Below are 21,604 nucleotides of genomic sequence, written 5' to 3'. Positions count from 1 at the left end.
CGTAACACCCACAAACCACAGATACGGGCCCTCACAAATCAATAAGCACTGCAACTCTGGCCAGAGGAGACACAGAGATGAGTGAATGTGATATGTGGAATATGATGTAGTCCAAGTCGTCTAACTGCAAACCCCTGCCATTAATATCGTCCAAGCAAGGGAGGGGTCATGAGAGTCTGTGAAGAAATGTGAGCTGTGAGGGACGTAGCTGGGAGCGCCCATGTTTATAGTGCATCCACACCAGATGCAATGCCACACTTTGGCACAGCACGAACCAATGAAAAGTGAATGAAAAGAGGTGATATGGTGCAGCAAGCCACTATTTCACCCTGGGATATGCATCAGATTTTGTATTAATCTATTCTTACAATTGGCAAAACAACAGCGAGACAACATTTTCAAAGTGGACATATGGAACTTCACAGGATCTCCAACCGAATCCCTCGATCCTTGTCTGACTTCGACAGGAAGCCATGCCGATTGGTTTGCCACAAGGGAAGTTGTTGCTCCTTGAACATTTTTCGACTTGAGCAACCCTTTCCCTCATTTTGTATAACACCTCGTTCCATTCACTATTCGTTAATCCGCATTATGCCAAAGTTTGCTGCAAGGATTCAGCAGGGATGTCAACCTTGCAACATTTTCACCGTGCAAGTAAGTGACCTTTTGTACTTTCCAGCAAGGGTCACCTCCTGTAGGGTCACCTGGCGGATAAGCCCCGTAACAACAAAAACACAACAGTAACTTACAACAAAATTAAAAAAAATAGCACAGAGGTTGCCAATTCCCAACATTACAGAGTCTATGCCTCAAATGACCAAAAAAAGGTGAATCAAAGTTGAAATCACACAGGTTGAACCCTTTGATTAAAGAGTAACACAGCCCGGCAGTATTAACTGTCCTCTGCCCCTACTCATCTTTGGAAAAACACTCAGAAATTGGATATTTGGTTGGGAGGGTATTTGCTACATGCATAGACAAGGCAGGGGAGTGGTTGGCTGAGACTCTATCTATGATCTCGGGGCGCGGTAATATCTTTTTGGTCAAGTGATGTCATGTCTGTGGATAAAAGCTATTGGATAACCACAGGGGCATAATATTGGCAGATTTATTACAAAGGATTTGGGTATTATCATATTGCGCCTACATTTTTGATTTTTTGACTTTGAGGTACTTTATTGATCCCCATGGGGAAATTACGCTCTGCATTTAACCCATCCTAGCTGTGTAGCTAGGAACAGTGGGCAGCTGCCTTGCAACACCCGGGGACCAACTCCAGTTCTTCTTTCCATTGCCTTGGTCAGGGGCACAGACAGGAGTATTAACCCTAACATGCATGTCTTTTTAATGGCGGGAGGAAACCGGAGCATCAGAAGAAAACCCACCGCAGACACGGGGAGAACATGCAAACTCCACACAGAGGACGACCTGAGATGACCCCCAAAGTTGGACAATGCTGGGGTTCGAACCCAGGACTTTCTTGCTGTGAGGTGACAGCGCTAACCACTGGGCCACTGTGCTGCCCAATGTTGAGATTTCATCCAGGACTGGTCTTTTTCGTTGAGATTAAGTGATATATGGTTCATTTTTCACTCAAATAACTATATTATTTTTGTTATAAATAAAACTTATCTAAAGGATAACACTGGTGTAATTTTATGTTTTTCTCATTGTTGACAGATGCTATAAAAAAGATGCATTGATCCTTTCTCTTAACACTATTAAGACCTGAAGACTGAACTTAGTTAAAAGTGTATTGCTTACTATCTGTGGATACACACACACAGACACGCAAACACACACGCACACACACATATACATATATATATATATATATATACACACACACACACATACATACATATACAGTGGCTTGCAAAAGTATTCATACCCCTTGAACTTTTCCACATTTTGTCATATTTCGACCACAAACATAAATATATTTTGTTGGAATTTTATGTGAAAGACCAACACAAAGTGGCACACAATTGTGAAGTACAAAGAAAATTCTACATGATTTAAAAAAAATTTTACAAATAAAAAACTGAAAAGTGCGGTGTGCAAAAGTATTCAGCCCCCCTGAGTCAATACTTTGTGGAACCGCCTTTTGCTGCAATTACAGCTGCAAGTCTTTTGGGGTATGTCTCTACCAGCTTTGCACATCTAGAGACTGAAATTTTTACCCATTCTTTGTAAAACAGCTCAAGCTCAGTCAGATTAGATGGAGAGCATTTGTGAACGGCAGGTTTCAGATCTTGCCACAGATTCTCAATTGGATTTAGGTCTGGACTTTGACTGGGCCATTCTAACACATGAATCTGTTTTGTTTTAAACCAGTCCATTGTAGCCCTGGCTTTATGTTTAGGGTCGTTGTCCTGCTGGAAGGTGAACCTCCACCCCAGTCCTCAAGTCTTTTGCAGACTCCAACAGGTTTTCTTCCAAGATTGCCCTGTATTTGGCTCCATCCATCTTCCCATCAACTCTGACCATCTTCCCTGTCCCTGCTGAAGAGAAGCACCCCCAGAGCACGATGCTGCCACCACCATGTTTGACAGTGGGGATGGTGTGTTTAGAGTGATGTGCAGTGTTATTTTTCCGCCACACATAGCGTTTTGCATTTAGGCCAAAAAGTTCAATTTTGGTCTCATCTGACCAGAGCACCTTCTTCCACTTGTTTGCTGTGTCCCTCACATGGCTTCTGGCAAACTGCAAATGGGACTTCTTATGGTTTTCTTTTAACAATGGCTTTCTTCTTGCCACTCTTCCATAAAGGCCAGATTTGTGCAGTGCACGACCAATAGTTGTCCTGTGGACAGATTCCCCCACCTGAGCTGTGGATCTCTGCAGTTCGTCCAGAGTCACCATGGGCCTCTTGGCTGCATCTCTGATCAGTGCTCTCCTTATTCGGCCTGTAAGTTTAGGTGGACGGCCGTGTCTTGGTAGGTTTGCAGCTGTGCCATATTCTTTCCATTTCCAGATGATGGATTGAACAGTGCTCCGTGAGATGTTCAAAGCTTGGGAAATCTTTTTATAGCCTAACCCTGCTTTAAACTTCTCCACAACTTTATCCCTGACCTGTCTGGTGTGTTCCTTGGACTTCATGATGCTGTTTGCTCCCCAATATTCTCTTAACAAACCTCTGAGGCCGTCACAGAACAGCTGTATTTGTACTGAGATTAGATTACCCACAGGTTGACTCTATTTAGTCATTGGGTCAACATTCGATCATTCAGCAATCATCAGGCAACTTCTGAAGGCAATTGGTTGCACTCAGAGAAAAGAGGGCTGAATACTTTTGCACACCGCACTTTTCAGTTTTTTATTTGTAAAAAAAATTTAAAATCATGTATAATTTTCTTTGTACTTCACAATTGTGTGCCACTTTGTGTTGGTCTTTCACATAAAATTCCAATAAAATATATTTATGGTCGTAACGTGACAAAATGTGGAAAAGTTCAAGGGGTATGAATACTTTTGCAAGCCACTGTATGTGTGTGTGTGTGTGTGTGTGTGTGTGTGTGTGTGTGTATATATATATATATATATATATATATATATATATATATATATATATATATATATATATAGTACCATTTGAAATGATTCAAAAATGTTTTTGAAGTCATTAATGAGTGTGTGGTTTGGATGACTACAAAGCAGGGTAAAATAATCTTAATTCAGAATTCTAAAATATGTGGGCATGGAATAAAATGATAGCTTAGAATTGTTTGTATCGTATGGCACGGTGGTCCAACACTTTGATTGCTGGACTTTTTAAAGCTCCAAAAAACAGACACACACACACACACACACACACACACACACACACACACACACACACACACAAAGGAATACCCATACAAATGTTTGGTAGACATACAAGCACACAAATGCAATATTTTGCAAAAAGAAAACAGTAAGAAAATTCTTCTTTCAATAGCTAATGAATCCAATGGTGAGGGGCTGTTAAGAATTGTGTGTGTGTGTGTGTGTGTGTGTGTGCGTGCGTGTGCGTGTTGTACTCACACTGAACAGTAAGCTGTATGGAGGCGTTGGTCATCCCCACCACATTCTCAGCAATGCAAGTCAGCATGAAGTTGTTGTCATCTCGGCTCACATTGACTAACGTCATGTTGATCGAATGAACGATGTTGTCATAGACGCTGGCCTGGAGCGGGAAACAGAGGAAGGGACAGTAAATTGTTTTTTGTCCTTTTAGTGTGTTTCTTATCCCTTCAATGTGCTCTTGCAGCTTATGGATATGGGGGGCATCATCTGAGTCTGTCTCTTTGGTTCTGCGTATTCTCCTCCCTTTATTCATTTTAACATGGTTGCATGCTACTTTTTGTGTTTACTATATTGTTAGCAAGTATAATTGTTGTGTGTATTATTTGGTGATTCGGTGTGTCTATGTGCTTATGTGCTCTCTCAGACGTGTATAAGTGTGTGTGTGTGTGTGTATATGTGTGTGTGTATTCTCTCTACCTGGTGTGTGTTGATGGTGTGCATGCCTTTGACGGTCCAGTCCACTTCTGGCAACGGGGAGCCAGAACCATTACAGTACACTGTCACACGGTCTCCCTCGATGACAGTAAGGTTGCTGTGGCTTATGCTGATCTCTGGCACGTCTACCAAGACAGGTAGTTAGCCAGAAGGAAGGAGAGAGCGAGAGAGAGGGATAGAGATAACTGATGAAACTCTATTTATGTAACTTAACTTGAATTCAAAGCTCCAACTCGGCCAAGCTTTCTTTTAACCAGACCATTTTTTTGTTTGGGTACTGTTTCTACTGATTTTTAGACATTTTCACTTATTTTCAGCAAAGCAGTTTGCTACTCCACTAGTCTGTATTCTAGGCCACAGTGCACAAGAGACAGAGAATAAAGGGCAGAGGGACTTACCACAATTTGTAATGTTCATATCTTGGAGTAGTATCTTGCTATATCCATCATTACAGTACAGTTGCTGGCTGCTTAGCCCTGCCTCTCCTCTCTGTTGCCATAGTTGCAGCCAACGGATCTTACAGCCGCATTCAAACATCACATCCTCTAGATGACTGGAGCGGAAATGCATGGGGATAGGGAGACCAGAATAGGGAGACCAGAAAAGAAAGACAGAAAAAAGGGAAAATGTGAGTGTTACAAGATCTTCAGAAGCTTCCAAACCACAAATCACCAATGTCTAAACCTTGAACGATGAAAAGCTAGAAAGTTATAAATATTTTACGCTGGTTGGTGATAACCTTGTGATTAGCGATGCACCCTAGTTATCAGAAAGGCTCCAAATGTTAATGTTTTATGGTTTGGGCAAAGCAGGTGGGAAAGGTTAATATGAAATACTTTTTTTCTCTCTCTCTTTTAGCAAGTACTGTAGCGTCTCTTAATGACCTACCCAACCTACTGACAAAGACTCGTGTCGACCTGGAGATTCCCAGCTGTGAATGTGCATCTTATAAATAAATGACACGTTTGTAAATCAGGATTCTGTGATACATTTTGTCTGCTGGTTACCGGGCCACTTGTTGCATCTTCTGACTGATGAAATAGTAAATTTGGATTTTCCACACAAGTGATTGTAAAGGTGTAAAAAAATTAGCAACAGTGGCCTGTGCAGGCACTGCTCAAAGTAAACCCAGTGGGGTTTTAAAACAGACACTTTTTTTTACCCCCCCTTTTCTCCCCTATTGTATCAATACCCCACACCAATTACCCCACTCTTCCCAGCCATCCCGGTTGCTGCTCCCTCTGCCGATCCAGGGAGGGCTGCAGACTACCACACGTCTCCTCCGATACATGTGGAGTCGCCAGCCGCTTCTTTTCACCTGACAGTAAAACATTTCGCCAGGGGGACGTAGCACATGGGAGGATCACACTATTCCCCCCAGTCCCCCCCCCCGAACAGGAGCCCTGACCGACCAGAGGAGGTGCTAGTGCAGCAACCAGGACACACACCCACACCCGGCTTCCCACCCGCAGACACGGCCAATTGTGTCTGTAGGAATGCCCAACCCAAGCTGGAGGTAACACGGGGATTTGAATCGGCGATCCTCGTGTTGGCAGGCAACGAAACAGACCACTACACTAGCCGGACGCACCTCAAAATGAACAAGATTCTTACTACAGGATTCACACTGCAGATTAGATTAGGTCCAAAAGGGCTAACTGACTGATGAGACGATGCACATTCTTTGGGAGAAGACAGAGAGATAGACACAGAGAATGACAGCGAGGGGAAGAAAAGTAATACTTCCTTCACAGGAGCACATGGTAAACAAAGGGGGTGAAAAAGCACCTTATATTACTGCAGTAAACTATTTACAACTCAATTAACCATGTAATTAGGAAAAAAGGGCAACAGATATTTATATATGTACACAGCTGAAGAGAGAAGATGGGAAGGAGGGAGGCCAAACACCAGTGAAGCAGAGGCAGATATAAAGAGAGAGAGAGAGACAGAGTGAGAAATAGAGAGAGAGGCAGAGTAAGACAAGACTCAAAGACTGATAAATAACTGTGTTCAGTAGTTTTAGTTGGGACAGATGCACAATTTCATCCCATACCTGCACAAAAATAAACACAACAAATCCATATAGCACGTTTGTACAGATTCACATATGTGCAACACACACAGACACACACACACACACACACACACACACACACACAACAAAGATGGAGTAGTTCTATTCTACCCTTAAGGCATAGTGTGATGAATAATAGCTATCCTGAGTGTGTTTGTGTGTGTGTGTGTGTGTGTATGTGTGTGTGTGTGTGTCCGCCTGTTCAGTTGGCTAGGGGTTAAGATCACCCAGTGTTCATTACTCTTGCCCCTTCCTACAATCACGCACGCACGCACGCACGCACGCACGCACGCACACATACACACACACGCACAAACGCACACACAGAGTCCCCTGCTTATTCCCAGCCCTTAGATCAATAGGTGCATTATTACAGCCTCAGACCCAGGTCTGATAAATAGACAAAGTGGGTTTGTCTTGGGGGAACAAAGAACAAAAGAAAACATGTCTAAGGAGCAAGAGCCATCAAATAGGAACAGAGAACGTGCAACAGAATAACATGACAAGTAATAAGGTATTCTCAAATACTGTATACAGTATTTGATAAAAATGTAAGCTTTAACAGTGAAGACTGTGGGCCGGGAAACTGTTGATTCCAATAAATTATTCAATATTTTCACAGAAATATAGTTGACATTGGAGACGAGAAGTGAGAAAATGGAGTTCAATTTCCTGATATTATCTCTTCTCCAGTCCCAGCTCAGCCAAACCTTGCATCATCTAGAGACACGCACACACACACACGCAGATTACACACATATACACGGGGACATGCACTTCACACTTCATCCCACAGGGTCTCGACACACAATTCCTCTCTGTTGCTGTTAGATGAGGTGTTGGCACTGATGAAATGGTGAGAACTGTACAAAAAACAAAAAAAAACAAGCCCCCCCCCCCCAAAAAAAAATTCAAGCTTACTCAAACAATGTGTTTGTCTGTCACCTTTGTGACATCTCGTCTGTCTGATTGGGGATACCTGAGGTGTGGAACAATTTGCACTGGCATTAATTAAATAGCTATGCAAAGAGCCTCTTATTGACAACTAGTTTAATCATAGTGCGAGAAAACAATGGACAAACTGGTAGATCCCAGAAGTTTGTGCTGCAAATCTATTTGCAAACCAGTCTGTCAATCCTTTAAACACAAACTGGGGGTGCCCGGGAAGCATAGCGGTCTATTCCGTTGTCTACCAACACAGGGATCAGCGGTTCAAATCCCCGTGTTACCTTCGGCTTGGTCGGGCGTCCCTACAGACACAATTGGCCGTGTCTGCGGGTGGGAAGCCGGATGTGGGTATGTGTCCTGATCGCTGCACTAGCGCCTCCTCTGGTCAGTCGGGGCGCCTGTTCGTGGGGGAAGGGGGAACTGGAGGGAATAGTGTGATCCTCCCATGCGCTATGTCCCCCTGGTGAAATTCCTCACTGTCAGGTGAAAAGAAACGGCTGGTGACTCCACATGTATCGGAGGAGACATGTGGTAGTCTGCAGCCCTCTCTGGATCAGTAGAGGGGGTGGAGCAACGACTGGGACGGCTCGGAAGAGTGGGGTAATTGGCCGCATACAACTGGGGGGAAAAGGGGAGGGGGGGGGGAACAAATTGTGGTCAGTTTTAGCTAAGTCTGGAAATATTGTGAAACAAAGATGGCTGACTCAGTGGCAGTCATGTCAGGTTTGGCTGACAGTTAAAAATGAAAAAGTGACGGGTGCGAGGCAGACAGACCACAGCCTTCCAATATGCATGTGATCCAACGGCAGTTTGAATGGATTTTAATCAAGTTAATCAAACGCTGTTGTTTTTCTTTGTTCACTCTCTATGCATCAAACGGCATTTTCATCCCTGCTTTGTCTCGCTGCATGGGACACGTCCGTCTGCTAACCAAAAGCACATTGTTCCCCGATGCCGCTGCACAACCGGACAATGGTGTCTCCCCTGGATCCTTTACATCTGAGCAACCCAGCTTAGCTAAAATCCACACATTCATAGATATTCCCGTAAACCCTCAAAATAGACCTGTGACTACCAGTGGTGCCCCACCCCAAGATTAAGTACCGAGTTCATCTGCTTGTAAATGCAACGTACGGTCCCCAGACACCTAATTTAACACCCTAATCTAGCACCTATCTGGGAAAGTAGGATGTAAATTACAAGTTCCACTCTACAGTGGAGATAACCCCCATCTCTCATTAATATAGCACAGATAACCCCGCTCTTTCATTAGGAGTGTAGGGGGCCCTATACTGTATGACAAACAGGTTGTGCTGGAGAGAAGAAGAGAGAGAGAGAGAGAGAGAGAGAGAGAGAGAGAGAGAGAGAGAGAGAGAGATGGAGAGAGCATACAGGATAGCTACGCCTGCCTTCAGACTGCTTTTTCACAAGCACAATGATCCATTTCAAAACCAGGTTTTATCTGCGTCTTTTAAAACAAACAGTAAGCCATCTTGTGTAGGCACATAGAGAGACGAGCCGCAGCACATGCTGCCCCCCCCCCCGACTTACATTGTGGGATAAATATCGGGTCATCGTCATCAGCTAATCGCCAATGTAATTCTGAATGCCACCACACTTTTGAGCATGAGCTGAAAAACCTATGTATTGGAAAATATTTTTTGCATTGAATCTCGTATTTACAGAAATGTGCCTTCAGAACAGTTCTGTAATAGTAGGTTAAGTATTTATAATGTTCGCTACTGGCCATTTGTCCACTGTCGTCTTGACGACCAGGAAATTAAACTCGGGAGTGATTAACTTAAGCAATGCACCCTTCTTTAAACAAGATGGCGTCATCAAGGCAGCATATCGTTTTCAAATGAGGTATTCAGAAATACTATATCAGTAGGCTGCAGCACAGGCACGCCCTCATCCCTCCCTCTGTTGTTGAGGGTTGCCTGTGTGTGTGTGTGTGTGTGTGTGTGTGTGTATGTGTGTGTGTGTGTGTGTGTGTTCTCGTGTGTACCGCGCCCCCTACTGGTGCCATTCTTGCCTTTTGCGCATGCGCATCTTAATATCTGGTTGTCAATCAGTCAGTCAATGACTCAGTAAGGGACCTTCAGTCTCATAGGCAGCACTCCTATACATGGTCAGGCAAAATTATAAAATTGTAATCATACTGAAATTTAGATTAGATTAGATTAGATAAAATTAGATTAGATTAGATTAGATTAGGTTGTTTTATTAGCCACACGACCAAGGCCAGTGGAATTTGTTTTCGGTACACATTCGGTACAACTCTGCAGCACAATACATACATGGAAAACAACAGACACTCCACATATTATCATAAACAATACAGTTACACAATAGCAGACATAAACATATCACCCATAACAGTTAGGTGAATGGTGGTGTTTATGCCAATGGTGTGTGAGGAGGGGACTATAGGGAGGAATTCAGAGTTCTGATGGCTAGGGGGAAAATACTGTTTGTGAAGAGTTTAGTCTTAGTGGACAGTGACCTGTAGCGCCTCCCTGAGGGAAGGCACTGGAATAGGTGATGAGCAGGATGTGAGGGGTCAGAGATTATCTTCTTTGCTCACTTTACAGTCTGGTGAGTATGTAGAGATTCAACTGAGTAAAAATCAAATTTTTGAAAGAATTGGCATATTTTATTACTCGGCTTTTGGCATCAGTCCTTTGGTTACCCATGAGGTTTAGAAGTGACAGTATTTGCTAATTTGGAAAGTGATTTGGTCTTGAATTATTATTCATATAAAACCATGGGTATATGCAAGCCTTATGGTGTTAGAAGCTTATTCTAGTTATGAAATTTACAATGCAGCTGTAGATGTATCTGCTGCATTGGTTTAAGTGGAGGGTGAGGATACAGACTGCTCTCTCTTATACATCTATGTAGTACAGTTAATCTATGGGCCCACTCAAATGACTGGAGAGTTGGAGGTTATTTTATAGGAAATTTGATGAAGATATTTTATTAAAATCGACTTCTTATGGGGCATCCAGGTAGCATAGCAGTCTATTCCATTGCCTACCAACAGGGTATTGCTGGTTCGAATCCCCGTGTTACCCCCAGCTTGGTCGGGCATCCCTACAGACACAACTGGCCATGTCTACGGGTGGGAAGCTGAATGTGGGTATGTGTCCTAATCGCTACACTAGCACCTCCTCTGGTTGGTTGGGGTGCCTGTTCAGGGGGGAGGGGGAACTGGGGGGAATAGTGTCATCCTCCCACACACTACCTCCCCCTGGCGAAACTCCTCACTGTCAGGTGAAAAGAAGTGGCTGGCGACACCACATGTACCGGAGGAGGCATGTGGTAGTCTGCAGCCCTCCCTGGAACGGCAGAGGGATAGGAGCAGCGGCCCGGGACGGCTCCGAAGGGTGGGGTAATTGGCTGGGTACAATTGGTAAGAAAAAAAAAGAGGGGGGGGGGTGACTTCTTATCAATTTGTGTATATAACCACTGATTTGTCAGTTTCTGACTCTCCTACTAGAATCATCCCACACTGTTCTACTGTTCTTCATTACCACCACAGCTTTTATCATCAGGCATCAGGACACCCCCCCCCCCTCACACACACACGTTCCCTCTTTAGCCCAGTTCAAGGTTTATATCCAAAAATAAGGTAAAACTCAATCCCGGCCTTCACTCCTTATGTAAATAGGGTTTTGTATCAAACTGGGGTTAACCCCAATCCATCATATCATTCTGTCCTCACACACTGTGACTAGGGATTTTAAACCTGATCACACTTGTGTCTTGCTTTCAAAGACAATGAAGCACCTTGGAAATGTTTATTTTACAGACTTTTTTTTTATCGTCGACACATTGTTTTAATCGTTCTCACATTGCCAAAGTGACTATTCCATCCACAACCCCATAAGGTTTAACCCTGCAATGAAGTGCGTAATGCCAAGAGTAGACAGAATCCACATTAGCCATCTATTTCACCGGTCACACCTAATTAAGATATAGTTTTGAATGATCTGACATTTATATCTCTATAACTATAGCGCCGTTCTGTAATCAGTGGTAGCAATAACTCAACTTTACAAATGTTAAGCACATCGTCAAAATCCTGCAGAAATGTCATAGTACTGAGTCTGCAGTCAAGTTTTCATTAAAATCTGGTTTACTTTATCACTTACGTATTTCTGACAATTTATCATGTCACATATATTACACATTTCATCACTAGGTAGTGAAACTTGTTCCACATTGACAAGGCAATGTTATCTGTCAATTAAGCATGAAACAATGCAACCGGAGATGTGAGGCTTCTGCAAAACAACTGCAAATTTGGAGCATATTTTAGAGATCCAATAACCACTTCCGAACATATCCATTACACAGCTAAAATTGTCTCATAAAAGTGAGTTGGGTAATAATCTGAACAGGCTTGCCAGACGTACTCTATCAGCCTGGTGAATGAAAGGATATTGAATTTAGGGTTGGAGCCATAATGCAGAAGATATGCATTATGGGGAAGGAATGGAAGCGCGAGAAGAACAGAAATGAGGAAGTGAGAGAGAGTTTAAGGATAGGAACAGAAGGGGACAGAGTGAGGAAGGGACGACAGAGCAGCACAAGAGGTGAGGGGGAGGTGATGGGGAGGAGAAAATAAGAGCAGAGGAGAAGAGTCGGAGAAAAGTGCAAAGTGAATAGGGAGGAAGAGAAATGAAGTGAGATGAGAGAGAAGAGGCAAAGGTATGTGGACTGATGATGAAGAGAAGACTACACTAAGGCGGAAGAGTGAGGAAGGGGATAGAAAGAGGAAGACAAAAGAAAGAGGGGGAACTATTTGAAGGGAAGCACAAATGCCTTCCTTTTCATTTTAGATTATAAAGAATAAAGCTGTTGCCTTTACAACCTTGAAACCAAACATCACCGAGGAAGAAGAAAAAAGGAAATCTAGAGAGAATCTGAATTGGCCGGATCTAGGAATAACTGCTGACGGCTTTTGTTCTGAGCCTCTCAGCAATATATGCAGTAGTCATGATTAATATTGTGGTGTTGAATATAACCATAGTCACAGGAGAAACATTATCTCATCCAACGACTGAAACATGATTTCCAACCTGGACTCATCCACGAATTTTCTTTTTCTTTCTTTCTTTTTTGTTGTTTTTTTTTGTTGCTATTGTTGTGTGGTAGAAACTTGCTGTGAGGCTGAATACACCATTGATGAGATGATAGCTCACTGACAAAACAGGTGCTGACAGCTCAAAAGTGTTTGCACCATATAAAGAAAATCAATATCTGACCTTCTGTAGGCATTTGTCTTGCAGCTCTGTTCTGTGGGGACGTTATGACAGAATTGGTACCATATCAGCACTGAGCGCTTTTCACTTTGAATTAGTCAAACTGAAACACAATATGACCGTGTGGCTTTGTGTGTGTGTGTGTGTGTGTGTGTGTGTGTGTGTGTGTGTGACTGAGGGAGAGAGAGAAAGATAGAGAACTTGACTTTTAAAAAATCACTTCATTCCCACCGTCACGTCAAAGAAATTATTGATCTGCAAAATAAAGGACATATCAATACAGAACAACGGAACAGCTCAAACAAAACAGGGCAAAGAAAGTGAAACCAAATAAAACACAACATCCATCCATCCATTATCCAAGTTGCTTATCCTACTCAGGGTCGTGAGGATGCTGGAGCCTGTCCCAGCACTCATTGGGCGACAATGTCATTACTCTTATTTTAAGAAAAGTTAATATCAACATGTCTCAAAGTCTTGCATCTTGGACTCCAAAAAAGTTGATTTCCGTCCATCCATCCATTATCCAAGCCGTTATGCCAATTGGGGTCGCAGGATGCTGGAGGTTATCCGAGCTGCCATTGGGCAGCAGGCGGGGAGACACTCTGGACAGGCCGCCAGCCCATCACAGTGCCGACACATTCACACCTAGGGACAATTTAGTACAGCCAATTCACCTGACCTACATGTCTTTGGACTGTGGGAGGAAACCCGAGCACCCAGAAGAAACCCACACAGACACGGGGAGAACATGCAAACACAGAGTTTACACGCTCCACCAGGGACGACCCCCAAGGTTGGACTACCTCGGGGCTCGAACCCAGGGCCTTCTTGCTGTGAGGCAACCACGCTAACCACTGCACCACTGTGCTGTAAAACATAATGATAATATACAAACTTTCAGAAAGCTAAGTGCCACTATCATCGACTGTACACAGATCACCACCTACGCACCATACACATGCAAAACCTTCACAATGTTTGATTAAGCTGTAGTGAGCTTTCTCTGTCTTAATGCCAGCAGACAACATTCCCTTAAACACCGACATAGTACCAACACTCCCCAACCTCTGGATTTGTTTTCTCTTGTCTAGATTTCTATCTTGCCACCCAATACACAACATTAACCAGTGTCACAGCAGGTCTTCTTCTACTTCTACATTTGGGACCAAAAATAAAAAGGCCAAGAGAAAAGGTTTCACCAAGCCCTCAAATAATCGAACATGCTCTGAGAGTCTAGACTCTAGAGTACTCTATGAACAAGTGTCCCACCGACTCAGACTTTGAACAGAAGGGACATCCTTCTCCATTATTTGGGCCCAGGTGTGCCACATACTTGTTTGTACTTATCACCCTATGTATAATCCTCAACTGGAGATAAGCCATCCTTTTGTCAACAGGTGTCTTGTATAAGGACAGCAAGCAGCTTTTTGGGGAAGTTTCTGAACAAACCAGCAGCTGGATAGCTCAGTAGGTAAGAACACCAGCTTTCCTGCCAGAGATGGGGGATTCGAAGCCCAATTGGGTTGAGTCTCCAGTAAGAGTCCGTGGCTTAGACTCCTAATGCTACACAAGCCAACTATCTCCCAGATGTACGTCGCTTTGGATAAGTGTTTGCTATATGAAACTGTAAAATATTCAGCCCCCCACTGATGACTTCATCCTTGCCAGAGAGCATCTGTGCATCACCTACTGACAGGTGGGTTAGCTGAATGAAACTCCAAATTTGTTGGTAAAATTCAACTAGGGGTCTATCAGTTCCAGGGGCTTGACCTGATGCCAATTTCATCACTGCAGTAACTAGTTCCCCCACAGTAAGAGTTGAAAACAGCTTGCCCCCCGTAGCTGCTCTGCAGTGCATGAGTTCTCTTTTTTTTTGGGGGGGGGGGGGTAACTCAGTTATTATGAAGATGGAGATGCATCATCTGCTTCCTTTGGACCACTGTCTTTTCTAAACTAAAGAAAAAGAAAGTTGGCGTATCCATGTTGTTGAGAATAGTAGATTTATGCCTAGTCGACATATACATGGGTATTTTTGAAAATGTAGCTTTTTTCTATGCTTTTTGGCATTTTGTCCACACACAAACTCCACTTCAGTTAACTTAAAACAGACCTTTTGGAAAAATCCTTCCAGGGTGAAGATTTTCAGAAACTTGCTTGTTGTTGGCTCTTTTTCTTTTCTTCCTCCAGGCTTCTGCTTGGCCAACATGGCTTTAGGGTCAGGGTTATATCACCACCTGTTGGTTTGGCATGCTGTTGACAGTGCTTACATTGTGTTTTTGCATTCTTATTTGGGTGGAGATTTTTTTTAAACAGTACTTGTGTGGATGAGCTTTTTTTTTAAGGATGAAGGAAAAACCCAGTTTTCAGAAACAGCCGTGTACGTGTGGACTAGGCATAGATCTAACTGGTGCCCCTTTAACTCGCTCCAGCAAAATGCAACTAACCTCCTGCCTTCTCTCCTGTAACCGTGCACTACCTTCACTCTGATTAACAGAGATGTTAGCCATCTCAGCACTACTGAGCTCCTCTTCCAGCATGAGGATGGTCTGCTTTAGCTGTAATTTGACCAATCAAGAGGATGTGTATTTCTGACAGAACATTCTAATTTGCACTTCACCCAAAAAGTCCAAAGAAAATCCTTAAGACTTTCACAAAAGTTTTTATCCTGAAACGGTTTACTGTTAAAGTGCAAGTATAACCTGTGCTTCATTGTAGAGGAGAGACACAGCTCCACTGCAATAAGATGATGGTCACTAGAACCTATCGAATGAATAAAACTACTAATGAGGCTAGCGCTAAAATCTTTAGAGACATAAACCTATCTAACCTCACTGCATTGATTGCATTAGAAACTGCCTTATCCATGTGTATTGCTGTGCTGTTGGATTTTTCATGCGCCATGTATCTATTAGTCATGACTGAGAAATAATCCTGGCTTAACTGGAAGATGACTGAGGTGGGGCTCTATTCCTTTCCTGTCTAATGTAAAATCCACTGTACAATTTCCGCCCAATCCTAACCCTAACCTCAGCTACCCGTAAGCTGGCTAGAGGTCACCCAACCCCAACTTGGTGGGGGGGGGGGGGTCTGGGGTTTCAGGGGGCACCTCGAGTGGCTTACAGATGTGCATATGGTGTGTGTTTGTGAGTTTTGGGCTCAAAGTGGGGTGCGGCCACCGGGTTGCTGGGTCAGGGTTGGGCCATGTGATCGGCAGGTGGACGCGCCATGGGACGCAGGCGGAAACAAGATCTCCACCACGCGCCCGCCTGGGGGCGGGGTGGTGGAGATCTTGTTTCCGCCTGCATGCCATGGGCGGAGATGGCTCGTGCCAGGGTCTGTGGGATGTGCCGTCTGGTCATGGGCGCCGGGCGGACACTTGATCACCACCTGGGTCTGCCCAGGTGGTGATCACCCTTGGGGGGGGGGGCTTCTTGTTTGGGGGCAGGGTAGCAGGTGGGGGCATGTCAGCCATGTCCATGGCCTGTGTGTGTGGCAGTGAGGTCCTGGTTGAGGGCCCGCTGGAGGCGCAGGACATTCCACTATGCTGGCAGTGCTTGGTGGGATGCTGAGTACCCCCAGCTGGTTGCTGCGGGTGGGTTGCTCTCCAGTACCAGGGATGAGCAGCGGGCCAGTTCCGGGTGGTCCACTTGGCTGCTCTCCAGTCAGCTGCACTCCTGCATTGGCCTTGCTGTGCCTGGCCCTTCTCTCCCAGTTCCGGAACGCATACAAAGCACACACACCAAATGGTAGGACTAGGGTTTGCGGGATGGGTGAGGTGCAAGCCATTTAGTGGAGGTGAGGAGGGCAGTTGACATCTTGCCCGTGATGCTCCTACCCCTGCTTGAACCTCAGCAATGTCCTAAAATCTTAATCCCAATCACAATAGCTTAGTGCATACACACATTCACTCAAACCATACTCCAAACAACATATGCTTCTAGGACAGGGTCAGCTGGGCGGGGGGGTGGGGTGGCTCCGGCCTGTGACGACTGACTTATACCCCCACTCCCTGCCATTTTAACTCCATACATGACACAAACGCACAACAAGCACTGCAACTACCAAGATGGGCGGGTCATTGGCGGGTCAGTGTGGGTGGGTGGTTGGCTGGGGGCAGCCAGGAGGGCCCCCTGCCCAGGAGGATGGCTCTGTTTTTGGTGCTGGGTGGTGTCTTTCCTACTGTGTTATGGCAGGGCTGTGTTGAGTGCTGGGTGGCGGCTTGTCATTGTGGGTATGGGCTGTGGTTTGGGGGTGGTTGGGCGACTGCATGTCTAGCTGTCTGTCTGTCCCGGGGGGGAGGGGTCACTGTTGGGTGATTTGGGCCAGGTGTATTCAGCTACGTGACTGTATGCTCGGTGCATGTGGTCAGGGGGGTCATCTACCCAGCAGCGGCACGGTGGGGCTCTCTCCTATGTCGGGCATGGATGGGAATAGGGCCACCCTTAATGCCTGCTGGATGGGTCTTCCCAGCGGTGGATCCGTCTGTTGGTTGCGGGACCCGGCTCTCAGCTGGCGGACTGTTCTTGCTGTCCCCTTCTCGGGTCCCGAGCCTGCGGTGTGCCCTGTGCTGGCACCTGGGAGGTGGCAGTGGGGTGCGTCTCGGGGGTGCATGCCTGGCTTGTGCTCCTTGGGGATGTGCAGGGCTGATGCTCGGTGGGCTCTGGATTCCTCTGGGGTTGCAGTGCTTTGGGCTCCGGCTGTTTTCTTGGTCGTGGGGTGTCTGCATGACTGCAGGGCCCGTGGGTGGCTGTAGAGCCTGTCTGCTGCCCGGAGGCACTACCATAAGTCATAGATCACAGACACCAGAATTTATTGGGACCAATCCCGTGCACAGACAGGTGGACATTTCACATACACATAGGTGGACACATCACATGCACATACACACTTTTAGCATCTGCTTCACACACTCCCTGGAACAAACTCTGGATTACATCCTTTTTCTTAGCCCATTCTTCCCGCTTCTTTTCTTTTTTTCAGTCTTCTCCTTTATCACCATAACTGCCGACCAAAACTGACATTGATACGTTCGATTCAATTATGTTTTGTCGAACACACGTCAGCGTCTATTTCTATGTCAATGTCTTATCAGATACATGTTGTCAGTTTTCACTGAGTCTCCTTTTTTAACTTGCGGTGATTGCCCCCCTCTTGGAGAAGCAATGCTGATTGGCTGTTTAGGGGGGACTGGTGGCGGCTATAAACGTACAACAAAAACCCTGTGCTCTTGTCATCCCACAGATCCATAAGGATGGAGTTATTATAAGTGATTCTTGATAATTAATAAAGATTGCTTTTGTAGTTGGAGAATCTGAACTCCAACTGCAGATTAACTCTTTCCAGGACACATTGGCATGCAAATTCCCTGTGTTGCATGCCAACCCTGCCAACAGCACAGGTCAAGAAATAAATAGAAAATAACAATAATAAAATAAAATAACCTCCCCCTGAACCAACTGTATTGATACATTGTTGATTTTCCCGAGAAAATCCAAATCCTTGAGCGAGATTAGGTGCATAAAAATGCAACAGACAAAAAACCATTTCATTATCTATTCCTACTTTAACAAGGAGTACCTTACCCTCCGCAACTGTCTCTATGCTTAAAATATTTACTCAAGATGAACAGACTATAGCAACCTCAGTACTGAAATTGTTCCCGTGGCTAAGGATGTGCTGGCCTTCCCACCACCAGCCCAAATCTACTTCATTATCGCTGTTACTATGGGTTTCTTGAAGAAAACGAATGCACATTTTTTTTCTGTTTAAAACCTTAAGCCGCTAATATTCTTTTTTGGCTATCCCTCCCTCTGTTAATACTGAAACCCAGCAAGCCATGAAGAAAATAAGTGACAGACAGCAGTAAGAACAAGTAGTGGAGGGGGGGGGCTGTGATGTATGATCATTTAAATTATTGATTTGGTCACATTCTTTCCACAGCTTTAACATGGTTGGCCTTAACAGCCTCTTTCAACACAGTAATTTTCTTTGTAAGACAAAACTGTTTTTTTTAATTGATAAGATGTAGTCCAACCAGCTTTTGCAAGGTCTTTACCGTTTCGATAAATCTGTCTGTACTCAGGAAATAATCTTTGGCATTCATAGTTTTTCCAAACATTTCATCATGAAAAGCAGTTATTTCGCCTTGAGAATACATTTGACCACCCTGGGACAGGACATCTAACACACCATGAGTGTCTGATTCTGAATCAAAACCCATTTTACCATTATTGCCGTTGCCTCCATTCTTATCAGCGTCTTCCCTCTCTGCCCCACTAGTCTGACTTACAGTAAGCGAGGTCTCAGCAACTTCTGCCCAAGTAGTCAAACCCTGCCCCACCTGTTCCTCCTCTGCCTTGTTTGCCTCCCCCAGCCCCAGATGCTGGAAGTGGGCTATTGTCTGCAGCATTCGCCGGGGTCTGCTGTCTATTCAGGCAAGCAACTCATTTATGTCCTGCATCTCCACATGCAAAACACTTCATGTTCCCCTACACTAGCATAAACACTGTAATATGCATAATCACATTTAACATGGAATGAGACTTCCAGAGTCCACAGAAGTGCTCTAAAGGCTGCTAGTGAATTTAGCAAAAACACTGAAGCTATTTCTCCAGCACGTCATTGGAGACAAATGGGGGAGCACCAGAAACAACTAGAAAATGCATTTCCTGCAGAAAACGCGTGTGAATGCTGACAGCTAAAACCTTAAAATCAGAAAGCTGAAGGAAATTGCTGAAGCAGATCAGAGAATAGTAGACAAAACAGTTGAAATCATTTGAAATATGTTGCTTTGAAAACTTGAAAGCTAAAATGTAAAACTGAGGCTAGAAGTTGGAGTGTTATCCGCTGAAGAATCACAAGAGTTGAAAAAAATTTAGTTGAAACAGCTGAAAGGACAAATTATATACTGCCAAAGCTGGAAGTAGAATTGAAATACCTTGAAACTTCGTAAAAAGAAATTCTTTGTATTAATATCAGACAGATGAAGTGTATCATGAAACAAATGGTTTGAATTTTTTTTCCACAAGTCTCAATTGTGTGTATGTGTTTAAATGTGTGTGTGTGTGTGTGTAGAATCAGCTAGAAGAACCAACTGAAAGTAACTGCCAAAAGTCTCCTGTCTAAATCTGTACAAAGACATATTTTCTGTAAAACCTGTTGAAACGTGTGTAAGTCCATGTGTCTCGTATGTAGAGTTGAAACAATGTAGCAGGACTTCGACAGACACGTCAGTCAAGCGTTTGATCCAAACCACAGACGTCAGAGGAGTCGTTTAATCAGCTGATGTGAATCAGCTGTGTGCCACGCTGCACTCAGAGGTTGCCATGGTAATGGCGTGTGCTTAATTTCTACTGAGACAGAGACAACAGTGAGAACTGGCTCAGCGGAAACCTCTCAAAAGCCTTCCCTCGAGTAAAAACCGTAACTCCTGTCACCAAAGTTACCAGACCATCCAGACCACAAGAGCTTCCTGCATATCTCTGTCAAGTTTGGTGTTCCTGGTGTCAAAAGTGCGGCCGTACGAGCGAGTTAAAGACAGGGGAGTTTTCAGTTTTTCATTGAAAATCCGCTCCTCAATTTGTATTGGAGTCTATGGAGCAGCTGAGGCGCCTCTTGTTGCTTAAAGCTCCAGTTTTCAAAAACCGTAAGTCACACAGCTTTAGGCGTCACTCTGTGTGAAACGGCACAAATCTGTCTACATTTCTACTTAAAATTGTGTGTCATAAGTGAAATATGTAGGATCAGTAGGAGCAGAAGCACAAAGGTTTTAAAGGCAGAACAGCTGAAGTTTGGCTTGGGCGTGACGTCACTCACTCTAACCTCTCCAATACACACCCATTATAAACTCAGACAAAAGGCATAAAACTTAAACTGCGATAAATCAAAAACTATGAAAGATATCAAAAATATGAATGTAAGGTTTCATAGCAGAAAGTCTTGTGACCTGTTTGGAGTTTAAATGCAGCTTCTAGCTGAAAGTGTGCCAACGTAGTTACATTTCAAAAAGCAGGTTTTTGAGGATTTGAACATTCAACTCCCATTAATTTCAATGAGAAAAAAAATCACAAAGAGCTTAATATTTTAAAAAGTATAAATATTAGAAATAAGCTGAATGTAAGCAGAAATGTTCTAAAAAAAGCTGAACATGTTGATAGTTGAATGGTTTCTGTAGCACAGAGTATGCAGAAGTAGTTAAGACGCCGAACAATGTATGGAAGAAGAAGAGTAGAGTAATATGGGAGTAGTTGGAACAGTCAGCAAGGAAACATTCTGAAAAAAACGCCACTTTCAATCAGCTGATTGGGCAAAAAAATGCTGTTCTTTCACAAATGCAATAACCCCTTTATTCTTGTGAGATGCACAGATCAGGTTTTCATAACCAACTTGTTCACCTGAGGCCAACAACACATCCTCATCCATAACATCTGGATCTAACACAATCCGCACCTTGTGTCAGATTGACAGGGACGGTGTCTTCATGGATGCCGTCCCTGCACCACCAATCTACACAAACAACACGAGCCAACAAAACCACTGGACCACAAAACCACACAACTAAATCAAAACTTGAAAAGCAAACTAATCATGCAGTTTAAAAAAAAGTAAAGCAAATAAAAACAGTGTAAAGAGTGAACAATACACACACTCAGAGCAAGCAAGCATGGTCTCCAATACCCACCCAACTCCCAGAGAGAGAGAGAGAGAGAGAGAGAGAGAGAGAGAGAGAGAGAGACAGAGAGAGAGAGAGAGAGAGAGAGAGAGAGAGAGAGAGAGAGAGAGAGAGAGAGAGAGAGAGAGAGAG

At 44.1% G+C, this 21,604-nt stretch overlaps 1 protein-coding gene across 1 annotated transcript in view; it reads right to left on the bottom strand.

The window, feature by feature from the left end:
• Nucleotides 1-21,604, bottom strand: part of ntrk3a (neurotrophic tyrosine kinase, receptor, type 3a) — a 374,839-nt gene that overhangs the window by 160,375 nt on the left and 192,860 nt on the right. Inside the window, exons 5-7 of the mRNA XM_056282433.1 lie at nucleotides 4,902-5,056; nucleotides 4,486-4,628; nucleotides 4,027-4,168 (exon numbers count right to left, since the gene is read on the bottom strand). Of these exons, the coding sequence (XP_056138408.1) occupies nucleotides 4,027-4,168; nucleotides 4,486-4,628; nucleotides 4,902-5,056 (440 nt within the window). The remainder of the gene's footprint in view (nucleotides 1-4,026; nucleotides 4,169-4,485; nucleotides 4,629-4,901; nucleotides 5,057-21,604) is intronic.

This window comes from Lampris incognitus, chromosome 6, assembly GCF_029633865.1.
Source record: "Lampris incognitus isolate fLamInc1 chromosome 6, fLamInc1.hap2, whole genome shotgun sequence".
In the NCBI taxonomy this organism is placed as follows: Eukaryota; Metazoa; Chordata; class Actinopteri; order Lampriformes; family Lampridae; genus Lampris; species Lampris incognitus.
Note: the sequence above shows the minus strand (reverse complement) of the source record. Positions and strands in the feature narration are given on the sequence as shown.